Consider the following 19,191-nt stretch of genomic DNA (forward strand, 5'->3'; position numbering starts at 1 on the left):
AAGTTAGAATAAAAAAAATTTAACTTAATAGGTGTTTTATTTGTTTAAAGTGATAGTATTTCTTAATCTATAGAAATCTATCTTTAAGTTTTTAATATGAAATAAATTGATTATTACACAATAATATGAAAGTTTCAAGGTATAGTTATATATTTCTCTTTTTATTTTTTCCTGCCACCTCTTTCCTTTGGTAAAAGGTTAATTACATTACCAGATGTCAAATTGTAATATGCAAGAGTATTACTATCTTTGAAAAACATTCCCTGAAAAAAAAATAATCATTATATATGAAACTAAAAATATTTTTTATAAATATAGATAATCTTATATAGCTTAAATCGTTCATATAATACCTCGTACTGTAACTTCTGCTTGCCAGGTGGCATGCCAGTTTGCTCGTGAATAAGAGCTTTCATTGTCGCCACGGTATCACTTAATTGCAAAGTAATATTCAATGTTTGACCATTTAACTTCCATTCTGCTTTTTCTGTCATCATTGGTACAGCAATATTTAGTTGTACAGGCCCCTGAAAAAATAAAATGTATGTTTTAATGCATATAATAATCCTTGAATGTATAGAAACCATAATTGTTGATAAAATACCTTATTTCTAGCTAAGAATTGTTGTTCTGGTATCAATGAATCTTCCGTTCTAAGTTTCTTAGTTTGAGGTTCCTCCTCCATAGGTTCAGCAGTATGTTTTAATCCAATCTGGAAACAATAGTAAGATAAACATACGTACATAAAATATTTTTACTTTTAGGTAGTAGATAGTGCTACCTTTGAACTACTTAAACATTATTTTACTTCACAAATACTTACAGCAGATGCCATTGGTGGCTGCATCGGCGGTGGTGTCGGCATAAATGGCGACATTGCTGGCGCTAGAAATAGACAAAATAAAAATATTTAATTTATAATCAATCTATAATATTATTATTTTGTATAAAAATTACTCACTCATAAGCGGTGGTGGTCGAATCGGAGGCATAGGGGCCATCATCATCATCGGTGCTTGCGGCATCATTGGCTGAGGAATACCCATAGTAGGCATGCTCATAGTAGGAGGTGGTGGTGGTTGCGTTGGTACCGGTACTGGCTTTGGAGCTGGTGGTTTAGGTGGTGCTTTTAATGTAGCTTGAGGTTTCGAAGCAGCTGCTGCCATATGTGACAGTTCAGCTGCACGATTAGCAGGTTTCGGACCAATCTTTTCTTTCTCTTCGTCCGGAAGAAGTCCTTTAACTTTATGAATCTGATGAATTTGTTCTTCCAAAGTAATATTCGCTCTAGCAGCCCTCGTCGCTGCTTCAACACTTGATGTGTGTCCATCCCATGTGACTTTGTCATCTTTCTTTTTATCTTCTTCTCCAATCTTTTTACCGATTGCAGTTTCTTCATCACCGACACCGAAAATATCGGTTCGTCTCTCAGCAAGTTGTTTCAAGCTGGCTTCAATAGCTGTACCAGGTGCAAATACTGTCTCCTGAGCCAATTTGTCAAGATGCTTGTCTCTTTGTTCAACCCAACGCGGATCCAATAATCCAATTCGCATATGCTCCTGGACTTTACTTGCGGGTATACGTTCTCCAGTGATTGGAGATATCAAGTATTCATCAGGAGCAGCAGGACGTGCAGTTTTAATTGCTGTAAAAATAGGCATACTTTAATTTTGTACTTATATATATAACATTTTTTCACCTACAATGTTGTTTAGGATCATATCCTTTCTTTACTACAACATTTCCTGGAGTTGGTGGCAAAGGTGGAGGTTGCATATTATTACTATCGCGTGGTTTTGGTTCTTTCGATTTATGAGTATCACCCGGAGGTGATACATCATCTTCATCGCTCGAATCCTCTTCCATATCTTGTACCTTAAAATACACATATGTTATTAATATGAAAGTGTTAGTTACTTTTTTTTATATTATTAAATGAATAAAATATTTACTTGATTGTTGTCTTTCGCGCGATCTTTTTCTCCTTCTGTACGACTTTGCATTTCATCCTCTCCTTCACTATCAATTTGCATTTCTACATCTTCACCTTCCTCTATTCTTTCCTAGAAATTAAAAAAATTATTAGAAAAACAGAAATGCTTGTAATTTTATTAAGATATTTCACTGTGACATAGAATTAATAGAATTATGTTACCTGCATAAGTACTCGAGCACCAACTTCATCTGGCGTTGTTGGTGCTGGGAAATTACCAACTTCAAATTGTTGGTAATCAACAGTTTCGACTACAACAAAATCATGCCAATCAATTTGTGCATATGCAACCCTTTCACGTTCCAATTCCTCCTCTTCTTTGCGTCTTTGAGCTTCTTGATACTTTAACCACTCAGCACGATATTTAACTTGCTCTAAAATTTTATCCATATTAAAGGCTTCATCACGTAGTCGTGGTAATAAATCTTTAGGTGGAATTAATACCTGTAAATTTAAATTAACTTAAATTCAAGAATAGATCTAATTATAGATTTCAATTAGAAAAAAAATGAAATTTTGTACTACCTTAGTATATTGTTCCAAGAGTTTTGTAAAATACTGAAACAAAGAATGTTGTGGACGTAGAAAATCAAACTGGAAGTTTCTTTGTTCTCTATTCATCAAATTAGTCAAAAATTGACGACCATTACGGGCTACAAATTGTGCTGTTAATTTTACAATATCCCTAAAATAAAATCACATATATTTTGTAAAATATACTATTATATAATTACATGAAAGATGAAGAATTTAATTGAGTCACATACAGATCTAAAGCTGAAATAGAAGGTGGATCAGCAATAAATTCAAATTCTGCAGGAGTATCTCGTGGAATAAATGGTTGTTCAACTTGTTTCAAAATTTCTTGCTGCTTTTGATGAGCAGCAAGATTAACTGTTTTTCCAGGCCCTGTCCCTATAGTAGGTTCTTGACCTTTTCCTTCCTTAAATTCCTTTACTTTATGCTGATAATACGCATGGTAAGGATCACCAAAATTTAAGAAATTAAACTTTGGATTTCCCAATTCGTTTTGTCTGATTCTTGATTCAAATTCTGGTCCATTTCTGGCCACGAAACTAGCGGTTTTATCAACAATATCTGAAATTTTACATAAGGAAGATTATATGTACATCAACGAATAGGCAAAAAATAATTGTTGTAAAATGTAAAATCATATATAAATATAGCAAATTATTATTATACTTAATATAATATATTTGAAATTTTAGAAACATTCACAAATAACTAAAAGATAACAAATTAATACAATCAAGATAAACTCCTAAATTTTATTTCTCTTTTACAATGAAAGTACATAACATTAAAATATAGAGAAACTTATGTATAGCAAAATTAAAGATAAGTAATGTAATAATTTACTAATAACATACAATACATGAATTAATATATTACAACCAACATTTTTTATTATTACTTCAATATGCAATAAATGTACAAACAAATGTTAACGTGATCATTCTAAAACATTGTTAAGAAGTCAATTAAAAATGAATGTTGCATTGTATTGTCTTATTAAAAAATATTGTAAAATCATACTTCTAACTTCCGGTGGAGGGTAAATAATACCCACGATCGGTTGAGATGATGGTGCCGTATTTTCTTCATTCTCGGTTGCTGGTGGTTGTATAACAGCAACTTCCTGTGCAGGCATGCTGCGTAATATATTTTTGTTCACTTAATTTTAGAAAATTTAATGCTTCGTGTCATTTATGTACACACTCCTAGAACGTAACACAGTGCTGCCAACGTAAATGCATTGCGCTTTATTGAATAAATTAAAGCTGCATTTCCATTAATACAGGAAAATAGCTACTGCATGCAACATTTGTATGTAAATTTTGTTAATACGATTTAAATGTAAATACATATAATAGTGATATGTTTAAATAATTAATTTTCCTTTAATTGCATGAAGCAAATTAAAAATTCAATTTATTATTTATGTCGGTGTATTTTCATTAAAATTATATATATCTAAACAAACAAGATAGTATACAAAAAAATAAATAACAATTTTCTTATTTATAAATATCAATTATATAATGTTTATCTAAAGAACATAGAATGATACTAACAATATTACATAAAAATTAATTTTGTTTCTATTAACCTTAAAGATTAAGGTCTTGTATGTACTTTTGCACAGTTTCATATAGATTAGTAGCACCATTACAAGTATGTGTTGGTATATTAGAGATGAATTCCATACTGATCATAACACCCTTGTTCCAAGATGATTTCATGAAGCTTGTAATACATGATACACTTGGTAGTTGAGCCCACTAAAAAAAAATTATTGGTATTGATTTATTTAAACAACCAACATTTTATGAATATAAAAATTATCTTAAATATAACATTAATTCTTTGCACATTCATATATCTTTAACATCAAGTAGGGATATCAAAAAGTAAGATATCTAAACACCTATTGCATAGAAGATTATACCATTTGATACCAAAGAATTAAACAAACAATAAATTAGAATTTATTGTTAATTCTTTTAGTATTTTACCTCCTTAGTAATCTCTTCAGGTACATTTTCTTTCACATACGGAGCAACATTTACATACAGTTTTTCATACAATTTAGCAGTTTCTTCGGATTTTGACCACAATCCTTCCGCATAAGTATAATATACGACACCACCAACGATAGTGGATTTTATGGCAAACCTAAAGATATAACCTCAAACTTAAAATTCAAGTTCCTTGAATACATATATTTATATTCAAATACCGTAATAGAACCACATCCTTAGTTCTTACAGCACGTACTAACCGGGTTAGATTCATTGTATAATGTAGATTATTTTAACAGGATAATCCTGTTACACTTTCGTTTGTTACAGTTAGAGAAACATGAAAATTACGTAAAGCTCCTCACAATTTCCGGTTGAATCCAAAGTTCATATATGTATATAGAGTACGTACATACTTATATATGTATACACTATCATATCTTGTTTCGTACTTTTATATATGCATATATATGTCAAATAATTAACATTCTAAATATTTCTTAATCGTATAAAATATTTCATGTGTGAAAATCACAGTTATTAAAATTATAAAATTAATATTATGATTTACATAGTTTTCTATATGTTTGCGACGTATACAAAAATTTAAAACATGAAAATTTTATGATAAAGTTGTTCCTGACTGTTCGATTCTTTATATCTTTCTTAATCATATTTATATTTTTGACAGACAATGTGCAGCAGTATGTTTGTCTACCTGTTGCTTCAAAATAATCAGTAACTGCTGTTTATTGTAGCTACAATTATTATCGTATAGGTTAAACTTAAAATTATTTTGTGTTTTGTATGCAAACTTATATGATGTGGCCTCAAGAATATATAGGATTAAAGGTTTATTGATTGTGTTCATAAAATTTATTTTTTTGTAATATCAATAAAAGTAGTATTGAGTAATTTTTCTTGCAGCATATAGAAAATTTGCTGATTTGTGGAATATGCTATGAATTCATGGATACATCTGTTATGACATCATGCTCTCATAACTGTAAGATAAAAACTATTTACTTTTAATATATTAACAGGATTTTTATTATTCATTATTATCATTATTATTATTCTCTTAAATTTTAGATTGCTCTTTATGTATCAGAAAGTATTTACATTACAAAACGCAATGTCCTGCGTGCTTTGCAGAAACTTTTGAAAAGGATTTAAGGAAAAATAAAGTTCTAGATGAGATTATAGCACACTTTTTACAAATTAAAGATCAATTAAAAAGATCTTTACAAATTCAGATTCAATTCACAAAATTTAATGAAGCTAATGATGTTTCTAATTCACCAAAATCATTGCTTCAAAATAAGAGTGCATATATAAATGGACAAGAAAATAAAGTTGTATATACTAAAATTATTAATAATATTCCTACTTCTCAAAGTAATACTTCACCATCTATACATGTACAAAAAGATTTATCTAGTCCTAGTACAAGTGGAATACCTAGAATACCTTTAATGTTTACACCTAAAAGTAATAAACGTCCAATTATAACAAATACAGAAGAAACTAAGATTGTTATATGTCCAGTATGTAAGGTTACCATTTCAGAATTAAAAATAAACAGACATCTTGATGATTGTTTAAAAAGGGAATCTGTGGAAGAGAAACCTCAAATGTAACAAAATGCTAATGTTTAGTATACAAATATTTAATTAGAAAAATGTAATGACTTTTTATTTTTATAGAATAGAATCGAAACGTAAACCATTGCCAAAGTTAGTATTTAGTTTAATGAAAGATGCTGTATTAAAAAAGAAAGCAAAGGAATTTGGTTTGTCTTCACAAGGAGATCGGAAAGCTTTGGAAACGCGACTACAAAGATATATTGTTCTTTATAATGCAGAATGTGATAAACTAAATCCACGATCAGTCACAGAATTAGTAAAACAATGTGAAGATGAAGAGAACCTAGAAAAAAAAGTTAACAAAACATTTTTTCTAAATGTAAATATTTTATATTAGCTTATTGCGTTTGTCTAAAAACTACACTTTTTTGCTTTTTAATTAAACTTATCCAATTATTTACCATTTCAGAAATTACAAGTTACTAAAAACACAGAAGAGAATGCTATAGAAGATGAACGAAGAAAATATTGTAAGTTTTTTAAATTCTTAAGTTTTTCCATATAATATTTATAATATTTGATGATTATTTTATTTTCATCAGTGGAAACGCACAAAAATAGCTTTGACAGTCTAATTAATAAGATCAAAAGTATACAATCTTCACAAAAGCCATCAGCACGGCGTAGTTTGTTAATGACAAGTACAGAACGCGATGAGGATGTTTCACCTAAACGTCAAATGATGAGTGAAAATTTGGATGATTCAATGATTCATACAGAACAAATTGACCTTAAGCTGTCAAATTCTGCTGCATATCTTCCGGATTCTGATTCAGATACTTCTTGTCCATTACAAATGTATTCGAGTATTGATCCAAACAAATTTCTTAATATAGAATTATCTTCTAATAATAATGTTTCGAGTAATAAATCTGAGAATGATCAAACAAATGATGATCAAGAAGCATCTATATTTAATTATTCATCTATGAAAATAAATGAGGCAGAGAAAAGTTACAGTTCAGATGCATTTAGTGATACATCCATTCATGATAAAGCAACACAATCAGAAATGAACGATTCATCTTATAAGAATACATTAGAAAGTAATTTGAAAAATTCACCTAATACTTCCAAATATAAGAAATTGCTACAAAGAAGAAAGACATCATTTTTAAAAAATGAAGTGGAACAGACAGAGTCTGTTACTACAAGTATGAAACGTCTTGATTCTGATAGCATTTCAGATCAAAAGGAAGAAGGAGATGAAAGATCAAAATCTATCTTGCAAGATATTGCATGTGATTTATCAAGTAATGATAGTATTGACAGTAAATTTAATCATGGTATGTAATGTGCTTTTAGTAAAAGTTTAATTGGTTATTTATTAAGTGGTTTCATAATGCTGTATAAAAATTAACACGTCCACAGTCTGTCGTAGTGTCATGTATATACGGCCTATTCACATGTCCCCTAATATAATCACAGATAATCGATCCAAAAATTATATATTTTTTGCTTATAGAATAACAACACCAACAAGTTGTTATAACAGTAACAAGTTCCTGCATAAAAGAAATAATTGAATTGCATATAAGTTGAATTTAAAAATAATTAAAAGATAATCAAAACATATTTCCGATTATATTTGCTGCAATATTTTTTCTGGAAGATGTGCATATCGCTTGCTTGCATATATGAAGATATATGTATGTTTCCATCTCGGATTGTGAACGTGTTAAACATATATTTGTGAAAAAAGAACCCTTTCATGATAGAATATTAATCAAAATTTTTAAATATAAAAAGATTACTAAAAGCATTGAAACACAAAAGTCAGCATTGATTTAATATTGGAATATAACAGAAACATATTGAAAATGGATTGAGATATTAACAAATTTTCTAAACAATCTTACAGGAAAATTACGTTCTACTAGCCTTGGATTTATAGATAGTAAAGTAATGAGTCCCTCAAATTTGGAGAAAGAAAATATAAGTTCTTCTCCTGAATGCAGTAAAAATTGTACTAGTCGAAAAAGAACTCGCGATTTGATACAAACTGATAATAATCTCATGTCAAATAACATGAAAAAAGTTAAAAAATCGTCTCTGCGCTCCACGATTGAGGCCAAAGAATTAAATAATGAAGAGTCTTCATGTGCTTTAAATGATGAAAAAATGGAATATGCATTGAATAAATCACGATTGAGAAAACGATTGTTAAACGTTACGGAAAATACCAACGTCGTAAGAAAATCTGCTAGAGCAAAGCTTAAAAAAAATGAATCATAAAAATAAAATAAATGTTTTATAAATTACTTTCATTATTGTATATTTAGTAAATTTATACATTATTTATCGCCTTTAATATTTAAAAATAAGTAATATCCAGTTTTATTAACGTACAAAAAGTTAAAAAAAATGAATATGTAAATAGTTTCAAAATTATTGTATTTTTTGATTTATTTCATAGGAATTAATTTAAACACCTAATAATGTAGATGTCTCTTTGCATTAATTTATTTTGTACTTGACTTTATTATATATTAGATATTTAATTACAAGTATACTTTATTTACACTGTTTAGTATTAAATATAAAAGAAAGTAGTCATGTATACTTTATTATATCTTTTAATATACACGTCTACAATTTTACTTTCCTTTTCTCTTGCATAAGATGTAATGATTTAGCACAAATAAGTATATTGGAAAAAATACAAAATTATTTATCAAAGACACCAAATTTTATTGAATATATTACAGTATTTTGATCAGAAAGGGATCAACAATGGTAAAATGATGACAACCACATAAAATTTTACATCCCACCTTTGTATAGATATTAACAATAATATAAGAAGCCTAACTTACTTAACACTAAAATAGCTGTCTTTGATATTGTTTACGCATAAAATATGTGTCTTTGTTATGTATTTTATTTCTCATACACTTTGGTATCATTTATACATATAATCTTATGTACATTTTATGTATATATTTTCTAATATAGTTTCTTTTCTACATAATAGAACTTTAAAAGCTTCTAATATTCTAGTGGAACAACTATCACATTCATGAAACACTTTATTTTTAATTCTTTCGTAAAGATACTGTTATAATTTTATGATGATGATGATTTATTTATTACATTGAATCTTATATGTGTATATGTATTGTTTTTTTCTCCTAAATAAATATAAGCGCAACATTAATAGGAATGAAATTTTCTTTAAGGGTTTTAAATGGGTTGCGCTAATAGTTATATATCCTTCGACATTAAATGTTATTCATATTTGGCAGTGTTTCTGAAACTATTTTTTGCGAAGTCAAAATTTTAATATTTGTGAACTTCGTGTTTTTATAAATTTCATTTTTATAAATATTATATCTAATAACATTCTGCTTAGATATAGTTAATTATTTTATGTTCCATTACATGTAGCTTTATCAACAAACTATTAATATATTCTTTAATTCAGCGAATAAGCTACATTGTAATATATATCATATAACTTTTTTGACTTGCATTTTAAAATTATCATATATCTTTTTTTTATATGTAATTTACTCTGTTTCATATACTTTAATATTTCAAAAATAACTTTTTTTTTTTAATATTTTCATTGTCTTATTATTTTCTAACAAAGTTATAAGTTTAGATTGTTAGAGATTCTGGTAATATTGTATACTATACTATTGAGTAGTTTATTGATTTTTGTGATTGATTTTTTGACGGTTACGCATAAAATGTTTGAGAACCACTGCTGTATGGTATGGCATCAGGCGAGGTAGTTACTCAACGTTTACTACACTCCTAAATATACTACAAGCACGTTTCGTTTCCCTGTGTATAGAAATCCATAATACATATTTTTAAAGAACATAACAAATGTACATGTATATACAAGAAGAATATTTCTAAATATACAAGAGATTTATAACTTGATTTTCTTTTACTTAATAACACAATAAAAATTGATTGAAAGAAATTTTAATTTTTTTTTTTATTTTTTAGTAAAACTTTTTGTAAACATGTAAATTAATGATAACATAAAGATCGATTTAGGAAATTATATAAAGTTGAAATAATAAATTTATTTTTAAGTATAAATATCTATAAGTTTATTTTTAAGAAAATAAACTTCATGGAGCATAGGATTATGCCGTTTTAAAGTAGGATCAATAGTTTAAGTTCATATCGCTTAATACCATTTAATGTAGAACGATGTCTGATATTATGTTGTTCGATAAATGTTGCTTGATAAATGAAAAAAAGAAACAGCTGCATAGTGTGAAGCGCACACAAAAGCTTTTTCGATTGCTTAAAAATATCAAGTTTTGGAAAGTGAAGTTTTACAATTCACGTATCGTGGGAAGCTTATGCGCTTTTCTGCCGCGTCAAGCAAAAGCGTTTTATTACGTCGTTTGCGTGAGCTACTATCTAGAGCATGGCTCTAAAATTGAAACAGCCCTAAGTAACTTCTATTATACAGGACTTAAATACAATAAGATTAACGGTTGTATTCCATACAGTTTCTTTTTATCATTAGTTAATACACACGAATAGTATCGTTTCATCGAGAAACATTAGTTAACAATGTTGTTGCAGCCTAACATTTACACAATAAATGTCACATTTTCTTCCAAATAATACATCGATTTTATTTACATTATACGCGTGTAATATTTATAACATTATATGTACAGGAAATTATTTATTGGGCACACGTTATTCGAAAGAAAATGTGATATGTTAGTTGCGAGTGTATTTTGTCACTGCAAGCATCTCTCATGTTGCGCTTTGCAAGCACGTGCAGGTATGCGGTCTAATCTGCAACGATATGTTAGAAATGTTTGAGTTGCATCTTGTCGTTTTTAAACTTTGGGAACGTAAGATAAAACTATGTTACAGTTATTTACATGGGTGCGATGGTTCAACGACGCGATGAACAACTTACTTTCTTTATATGTATCGTCATATATTTTTCGTGATGGTTTGATTGACTCTTTGATTACCCAGTTTGATTTGTTTCTTCCCTCTATTACGTTTGAAATGATTGCTTTCATTCAAGTTCCGAGGAATTCTGATCGTTCTTTTACAGATAGTGCACAGAAGCGCGTTTTGTGCACATTAATCGAAGAAATTGTATACACGATTAAAGGAATATTTTACTACTAATTAGAATATTTATCATAGAATCTCTTCTTATTAATATATTTATTGTTTTCTCCAAAAAATTATCACGATGAATCACATTGTAACATTTTCTTAGAATTCAAGAAAATTCTCGTTTAATTACAGCGGACAATCGTCGGATTGTCAAGAAGCAATTATATCGTGTCGACGAATCTGTTAACTTTTAATGAATGTAGGATTCGAAACCGTGCATTTTAATCGCCCCATTGAAATTTTTAACTGACACGTTAAAAAATCCGAATAACAGGACCTCCGAATTTTGATTTTAACCGTTTAACGATATTATATTTAAAGGCTTCTCACCGTTAACGAACTTGTAGAAACGTGTATTTATTTTATCTAAGAGATCGATAAACGTAGCAACGAGAATCTTTCCTTATAAAATTTAAGCCAATTGGCATAATTTCTATATCAGTTAATTTTCAACAAAAGTGTTTTTCCATGACATTAGAACAACTTTCATTAAAGTTTGAAATATTTTAAATAGTCTCTCTGCGATATTCATACAAGATGTATAAATATATAAAGTTTTTACGATAATACATAGAACTTCTTTTATGGTTTCAAATCCTCTGAAGGACAGAGACGTATTCGTCCAGAGCAAAAGCTTTACAAAAATATTATCCTGCTCTTACAATAGCGATGGCCAATTGTGTATATTCAAACACGGTGTCTAGTTTTTAAAGGATTACGGAAAAATAAAGAGTCCTATCATATTTTCGTATTTTTCAAATAAATATCTATATGGCAAACATTTTACTTCTCCTTTATCTTCGCCACATTCTAAAACTCTCAAAGCAGTCTTATTATGTTAAATGAACTCTAAGGATGTTCGTTTCGAAGGATAAACCACACTGGATATCTTGTTATTATTCCGACCTACGTTAACAATGTATCTTCTGAAATATACGCTAATTAGATTTAAGTATCTGATGGAGCGTTACTACGAATGCAATTCGCACTAATCGCGTGGACTGTCTTACGTCTGAAAATGTAGTTTCATCTAAGGCTTCGATTTTCGTGTATTATATTTACAATTTTGTTCACAGTGAAATTTATATATTGCACTCGACCAACGCGCGTCGACTTCATTTACATTTATAAATATTAACGAATGAATTGTCTTTTAATGAGCGAATAACATTCATATTGAAACGAAGTCGGAGGAATTGACCTTTGTCATGATATTTCGTTCGTAAGTTGGATGTTACTTTTGAAAATGAAAAATAAAAGATGCGTCGTGATGGACATAAAAGTTTCTTCTTTTTCTTCTAGCTTTTAAATATCAGGTTTTTCGGTTATGCATCTGATTAGCGTCACGTTGAGTTTTCTCGTTTGCTTCGTCTCATCACCGTGATACCAATGGAGCCCCTTATTTTGCGCAACAGATCTATTATATCAGCTGTTGTCATGTGTTCCACGCTTTCGTCATTCACCTGAAGCAGAAGAGCAACTGATGAATAATATATGAACAATAACGTATAATACGTTTTAAGCGAGAATAATAGAATTAATTTGTCGAACGTGCAAAATCTTAGTCACAATAGACTTTTGCAACAATATATATTTTCCAGGAATAACGTCATTTCTTTTGTAATTTTATCACTGTTCTTATTGTTATCGTACGCACTTACTATTTATCTTTTGTTGAATGATACGTTTTTATTACTTTATTTCCAATAAACAAGGAAGATCATAATTTAAAGAAGCAATTGTTCATTATGACTATTATTAACACAAAGAACTGTGTTTACACAGTTATATAAATTTAATTTTTAATTTCAGAGCTCTTACGTATACATGATACGTGTACATAATAAACTTTGAAAATTAGATTTACGGAATAATCTTCTTACACTAAGAAATTGTCACCTCATGGCTCAATTAATTGCAATATTCCATATAGATTGTGAAAAGTAATTTGAATTTAAAGTACAAGTTAGTGGGAAACATCATTTAGACTTTTTCAATTATTCCATGTCTTTTCGTTAGCATATTTATGTTCAGTTAGAAGAAGAAGGTACATATTAAAGTAGAAAATGAAACGCTAATTAGTAGCGATATTACCATCATAAGCACATCTCCTTGTTTTAGTCTACCATCCTTAGCTGCAACGCTGTCAGGGTGCACCACTGATATAACTGTACGGTTTCCTTCCGGTTGCAAGCTGAATCCCAGTCGACTATTCCAACCACGTGTCAGCTCTACCATGAACACCTTTAAGAACGATAATTATCGTTGCGACTAATATACGAATTTTGACTATAAATGTTAAATTTCCTTATAAAAAGAAAAAAAAAAGAAATAGGAATTTAGAAAGAAATAAAAATTAAGCAGTTCCGAATTTATTACTTTCGGCATATTATCTGTTAAAAATAGATTTTTAATATTTCGAAGAATCACAATCTTTTAATTATATACCCTGTTCTACACATAATAATGATATTTTATTGATAATATTCAAAAAATTACAAATCATTAATTAAGAGTGAATTAAGTTCAAGTATTTATTTATAGAACGGGACATTCTGTATATTTATTTAGGGCCTGCTATTTTATCTTGGAAAGAAAAATTCAAGTTGCAAAATTTGAAAAGGAATAATCAAATATTTCAAAAGCTATCTTATGTATACGTTATTGAGCTTCAAATTGTGAAATAATGCTTCAAACAAGCTACGCTAAACAGTTACGATAAACAGAAATCATTTACATCGATAGTGTTACATTTAAGACTCTTCATGAGCGTTTAAAATACCCAATGCGTTTGAATGCCTAGAAACATACAGATTTTTTTAGTTTAATTTTATCTATACTTGTTTCAAACAAGATATCTCGACACTTAATATTTTTCCCTGAGTTTTTCATTCAATAACAGAGTAACATAATATAACATATTTGACTCGCAAATAAATAGACTCAATATCAATTATGCTTCGCTGCGATTCGTTGAACGAGAACCTTACCTCACTTCCTTGCTCAACATTTTTAATGCGGGCAGCTGCGCTCGTGGGCTTCTCCTCTTTGTTTTCAGTTTTATCTATTCCATCATCTGGAGCGAACATCACGCCTTTCCACTTCAACAAACCCTTGCTGCCGCCGGGATCTTCTGCTCCCAAGATTTTCCCTGCATCGCACATAAAATTAAGTCACAACGCGCGACGTAAAGTTTACATTAAACGATGGATTTCGATTTTCGAATCGGTTGCAGTTGTGTAAGTTATCGTTTGATTCAGTTGCATTTGAAATGGAATAATCGCGCACTTTTTACAAAAACAGCAAAAGCGACCTACGTTAAATTGCTTTTTAAAGTAAGTACCTCGTGTACACGCGCGTGTCCGGTGCCGATGACACTGCGCTGTACTTGTTAGCCGCCGAATTGAACTCGGCTAACTGATACATAAGGAAGAGCGACGGTCGAACGAATGACGATGATCTGTCAACGACGCTAAGAGGTGTTCTCTCCGAAAGCCGAGAAACTGAAACGATTCATACTCCACAGTTGATGGAGAAGACGTTCGCCGTTGAGAAGCTCGTACGAGACTGTCTCTCCGATTACTGACAGACTAAACGACTAAATTCTTGCTCTATGACTGGCGCAGATGATATTGGCGATTTGAACGTTCGTGATGAACGTTGTACTCGACCGGACGTCCAGTAAGGCGTAAAACGGAAGCCGGAAATATGCACGCTGATTGGTTTCCACCAAACGCAAGAAAAAGGTCAAGCAGCATGCTCGTTCGCTGGGAATTGCTCGCTGCACTCCCATGCGTGACCCTGGGCCGGAAGAGGGTGAGCGACGCGTGGACGAACGCGAGGGTTCGAATTTAATTAGGCAAAGGTCACGGAAATTCTTCCGGGTGAGCTCCGACCGGCCGGACCCTTACAATTAGCTAAATTACCCTTCGGAAATAACCACCCGACTATTGAAAACACGGTGGACATGAAACATTAAAAGTAAACACTGTTGCAATTGCCGAAGCGAATAGTTGTGTAACATCCCGAAGTGCTAACGTCCCGACTCTAAAATAGCTTCCTGTCCGCGAAAGCGAGCGTCATAAAAGCTACGCTGGAATACCCTCACGCCTTTGTCCTTGATCCTTCGATCGTAACGTGGTCTCCGCGTTGGGTGACTTGTCGATGTAAACGATAACGACTGATGCGCTGATAATGAAGTCTTCGGGGAGCTGATACGATGATCCATGACGTTATCTATGCTGGCTCCAATGTCCATTGAACAGTGTCCTCTTGATGTCTGCTACGCCTCGGTGGTCCATTCGTTTGATGTTGCATAGAGCAACAACAAGGACAATGGAACAAGGAAAAATCGAGTGTGTTTCATTTGGAGGGTTACTTGACCGATACCGATAGATCCTGTGTGAAGCGTGCGATTAACCGTATGCTTTATCTTGCATGGGAAGAAGCGCTAACTGTTTCAAGTTTCTCTTGTAGACGTCGTTGATGACGCGAACCGTGACGGCGTGGGTGATACCGTTTGCTCCACGCTTCCTAATTGCCAGCACAGTGACGCAAGATCGTCTTTTTTTAGCACGACAATACTATTCTCACTCCAGTACAGTGTTTCTTTATGGTTCACTTCTGTCGAACGTCCAGATGATGTACGTGCTTCTTGTATATTATATGTCTCGGGTAGAACTGCTTTACCTTCTGGATGTGTTGTCAATGCGATTTGCGATGATTGGCAGGTAAAGCGCGGGAATCGATCTGCGCTAATCTCGTAAGCGAATTACCGATCGAAAGGTGACCCAGGGTTAATGCGACAGGATCGTTGGAATCGGAGGAGAGAGGAGATAATGGATGAGAGTTTAATATCGACTCGATTTCGATCGCGAACGTGCTGAATTTTTCTTACCGTGAACGAATATCCATAACGCGCTTCCAGTGGTGTTCGACGAACAACTTGACGACGATTTTCTATGTGCTACCGAAGTGAGGCGATGAAGGTTGCCACGAAGCGGCACGAGATTTCATCGACGATGAAGAATCTCCGAATCTTATCGCCCTTGCGGAATCTCCGATGAAGTTTCGTTTAAGTCGAAGAAAAGGCGTTACGACATATCCCACGACGATTCTTTTGAGCGCGGTGATACGAACGAACGAGGAATTGGCGACACATCTTCTCTCTTTCGTCAACGCTCATACGATGAATTGAAGGAGCAAAGCGAAGGCAACACAAAGTATTCTCGTAGCGCCGGACCGGTCATTAATACGTTACTTAACGACGGACAGCTATTCGATTTTGCCGAGCCATCGAAAACTATTCGAATCTTCGTTATCGAGCTCGAAGGTTTGCAAAGCATGTGACGCGGTAGATAGAAAGCTCGCTCGTCGATCGCTGCTACTGTGCGTTGCTGAAAAGATGACTAGCGTAGGGAATGCGGGACTGATTGGTTGTTTCGTACAGATTCGACACAATCGTAAAAATAAGCACGTGTATTGGTCGAAAGTGACACACGTACAAACAAAGCAGTACAGACCAGGTCTGACGATAAACAATACAGAACAGTGTTCCCCTTGCCCCTACGCCATGTTCTAGCAACGCACAGTACATAGCTGCGTTCAATTTCGGATCGTCATTGAGATTTCGTTCGAGCAAGAGGAATAATCGATGCGGGGCACGTGTTCGCGATTCTGCCAGCTGGTTCCTCTTCTCGTTGAACGATAATGCGACGATGTAACGTTCGGAATTGTCACGTAAACGCGCATCATGGAAGTCTGCCGTGGCAACGACGACATCCGCGTGTATTTTTCGCTTCTTAGCGCGAACGTAGGAATCCACCACGTTTGTCCTCTTGCGTCGTTGCTCGTTGACGCGCGATTCTTCGAGATACTTGCCCCTACACCTGAATGTGCGTGATCGCGGCGCGAACTGCTTTCGAATCGAACTCGCGGCTTTCGAATCGAATTGCTGTTTGCGACAGTATGACGCGTTCCTGAATACCTCGTTCAACTTTATCGCAATAAGCCATCACTCGCTTCCAGATTTTTCGCGTTTTCTGGTTCGTCTTGTTGTTCATCGTGATGTTGGCAGCAGGTTGTTCCTTGTGTGTTATCCCTGGGCGTCCCAATAAACGCAACGATCGGACGTGATCGCGGATCGACTTCGATGAGCTGTCGTTAATAACGCGACGTGGCGAAGAACAAGCGCGTGTTGTTATTGTATTTCTTAAGCAACCGCTCTCAGGTTGCTTTAAAATCGTCCTTGTTGATGCCACAGGACTCGACTGCCGATTTCGCCTTACCAGATAGAGACAGACGAAGATAGTTCAACTTCTGAATGTTGTTCGAGTCTCGGTGCGAGTGGATCGTGTTCAAGAACGCGTTACCCAACGTAATCTAGTTGATTTTCGGTCGATTTCCGACAGACACGTCGACGAATGTTTGCATACGCGCCGCTTGTTTTTAAGTTCGTGAACGCGTTGGTCGACGACGACAGTGTTATACAAGCACAGAGACGCTTCCGAACCGAAAAATACGCGCGTTAATTACGAACGAAACGAAGAAGGATGGTCGCCTTGTTCCTCCTTATGCTTTCCTCGATTGTGTCCGGTTGTTTGTGATGTGCCAGACATTCTGCCTCTTCTTAGACGAGGATTCGACTCGAAGAATCGAAAAAGATTTAAGTGCGCGTGTTCCATGTCGATTACACTGTGCTGTACTTGTTGCACGCCCAATTAATCTTGGATTCGCGAGAGAGAGTGGCAGTTGAATGAACGATGAACTGTCAACGACACCAAGGGCTGTTCTTCTCCGAACGATAAGAGGATTTCGAATCGTCTCCGATCGCTGAGACAAGAATCACGAAGGATCGTTACGAATGGTCACAACGATACTTGACTCTACGATTACTAAGAATCGAACTCGATTCGAAAATAGGAAGCTCGGCCAAGACTGTCAACCGATCGTTCGACTGATTAAACGATACGACTGTGTTTGGCTCGACCGGACGTCCAGCAAGGCCGAAAACGGAAGCTTGGAAAATATGCATCCTGACTGGTTTTCCCCAAATGCGAGAAAATGGACGAGAATACGGACGCGAGTGACACTCACTGCATTTCCGTGCGTGATTAGGTAGGGGTTGCGAAAATTCCTTCAGATGAGCTTCGACCGATCGGCACGTTACAATTAGCTAAATTACCCTTCGGAAACAACCGCGTTTGCGACACACTCGGTTACTGGGAACACAATGCACATGGGAAATTAAAAGTGCGGTTACAATTATCGAGAAGAATCGTTCAAAATGCTCACGTAAAATAGCTTCTTGATTAAACCGAGCGTCGTACAATTATTCACGAAAATCTGCACATGTTTGTTTCTTGCAGAGGAAACACCTTGTTAATAGTAAAAAGTAAGAAGAAATATGTAAAGACTTTTTCACGAAAATTGCGTTTATATATGTGTATATATATAAATCACTTAATTAATGAATTATTAGTTAAATTTCAATGTGAATGAAATGTAATATAATCACTATTGACACAGTAGACTGACCTATATTCCTTCGTTGAAAATTAAATTATTCGTGTGTGTGATCTTTCATGTCGCACTTTCACGTCGCAAATTTTTCGCACAATAATCAACCTATATATCGATTATTTGTATATATAAATAAAAAGAAAAATGCCAGACAATGGGATAACGAATGATTTAACTGGTCACGATCTGGAATAAAGGTATTGAACAATTATTGAGTGAACTGATCGCGTGCAAGTGACTGAACTGATTGTGAATGTTGTATACGAAATCAAGGTAACACGATATAGTTGTAAGAAGATATTGCACGTTCGTACTATACTGGAAGATAAGATAATAAACTCGTTGCCGCAATTCCTTGTAATCCGCTTAAAAG

At 33.1% G+C, this 19,191-nt stretch overlaps 4 protein-coding genes across 4 annotated transcripts in view; 1 reads left to right on the forward strand and 3 right to left on the reverse strand.

The window, feature by feature from the left end:
- Positions 1 to 68: 68 nt before the first annotated feature.
- Positions 69 to 3,743, reverse strand: LOC117230874 (splicing factor 3A subunit 1). The gene is made up of 11 exons (XM_033488760.1): positions 3,551 to 3,743; positions 2,761 to 3,091; positions 2,519 to 2,678; positions 2,156 to 2,437; positions 1,953 to 2,063; positions 1,704 to 1,875; positions 962 to 1,645; positions 824 to 885; positions 605 to 712; positions 354 to 527; positions 69 to 263 (listed from the first exon to the last, which is right to left on the reverse strand). The coding sequence occupies exons 1-11, from the start codon at positions 3,663 to 3,665 to the stop codon at positions 162 to 164; spliced, it is 2,301 nt and encodes a 766-aa protein (XP_033344651.1). The 5' UTR covers positions 3,666 to 3,743; the 3' UTR covers positions 69 to 161.
- A 350-nt stretch (positions 3,744 to 4,093) lies between these two features.
- Positions 4,094 to 4,940, reverse strand: LOC117230893. The gene is made up of 3 exons (XM_033488801.1): positions 4,797 to 4,940; positions 4,531 to 4,690; positions 4,094 to 4,296 (listed from the first exon to the last, which is right to left on the reverse strand). The coding sequence occupies exons 1-3, from the start codon at positions 4,808 to 4,810 to the stop codon at positions 4,126 to 4,128; spliced, it is 345 nt and encodes a 114-aa protein (XP_033344692.1). The 5' UTR covers positions 4,811 to 4,940; the 3' UTR covers positions 4,094 to 4,125.
- Positions 4,941 to 5,118: 178 nt separating this feature from the next.
- On the forward strand, positions 5,119 to 8,442 carry LOC117230880 (E3 ubiquitin-protein ligase RAD18-like). Its single transcript, XM_033488774.1, has 7 exons — positions 5,119 to 5,388; positions 5,464 to 5,542; positions 5,629 to 6,172; positions 6,243 to 6,501; positions 6,592 to 6,652; positions 6,725 to 7,468; positions 8,044 to 8,442. Exons 1-7 carry the CDS (start codon positions 5,344 to 5,346, stop codon positions 8,415 to 8,417), a joined length of 2,106 nt encoding a protein of 701 aa, XP_033344665.1. The 5' UTR covers positions 5,119 to 5,343; the 3' UTR covers positions 8,418 to 8,442.
- Positions 8,443 to 11,014: 2,572 nt separating this feature from the next.
- Positions 11,015 to 19,191, reverse strand: part of LOC117230867 — a 223,942-nt gene continuing 215,765 nt past the window's right edge. The window contains exons 10-12 of the mRNA XM_033488747.1: positions 14,288 to 14,448; positions 13,392 to 13,541; positions 11,015 to 12,760 (exon numbers count right to left, since the gene is read on the reverse strand). Coding sequence (XP_033344638.1) covers positions 12,641 to 12,760; positions 13,392 to 13,541; positions 14,288 to 14,448 — 431 coding nt within the window. The 3' untranslated portion in view covers positions 11,015 to 12,640. The remainder of the gene's footprint in view (positions 12,761 to 13,391; positions 13,542 to 14,287; positions 14,449 to 19,191) is intronic.

This window comes from Bombus vosnesenskii, unplaced genomic scaffold (genome assembly GCF_011952255.1).
Source record: "Bombus vosnesenskii isolate JDL3184/JDL3185 unplaced genomic scaffold, Bvos_JDL3184-5_v1.1 scf7180000013263, whole genome shotgun sequence".
NCBI classification, from domain to species: Eukaryota; Metazoa; Arthropoda; class Insecta; order Hymenoptera; family Apidae; genus Bombus; species Bombus vosnesenskii.

Coding starts and splice junctions, on each gene's coding strand:
- LOC117230874 (XM_033488760.1), bottom strand. CDS start 3,665: ATGCCTGCACAGGAAGTTGCTGTTATACAACCACCAGCAACCGAGAAT. Junction 1,646..1,703: donor ATATGATCCTAAACAACATT/GTAGGTGAAAAA, acceptor CTATTTTTACAG/CAATTAAAACTGCACGTCCT. Junction 713..823: donor AGCCACCAATGGCATCTGCT/GTAAGTATTTGT, acceptor TATTGTTTCCAG/ATTGGATTAAAACATACTGC.
- LOC117230893 (XM_033488801.1), bottom strand. Junction 4,297..4,530: donor CTGAAGAGATTACTAAGGAG/GTAAAATACTAA, acceptor ATTTTTTTTTAG/TGGGCTCAACTACCAAGTGT.
- LOC117230880 (XM_033488774.1), top strand. CDS start 5,344: ATGCAAACTTATATGATGTGGCCTCAAGAATATATAGGATTAAAG. Junction 6,173..6,242: donor GTGGAAGAGAAACCTCAAAT/GTAACAAAATGC, acceptor TTATTTTTATAG/AATAGAATCGAAACGTAAAC. Junction 6,502..6,591: donor ACAAAACATTTTTTCTAAAT/GTAAATATTTTA, acceptor TTACCATTTCAG/AAATTACAAGTTACTAAAAA.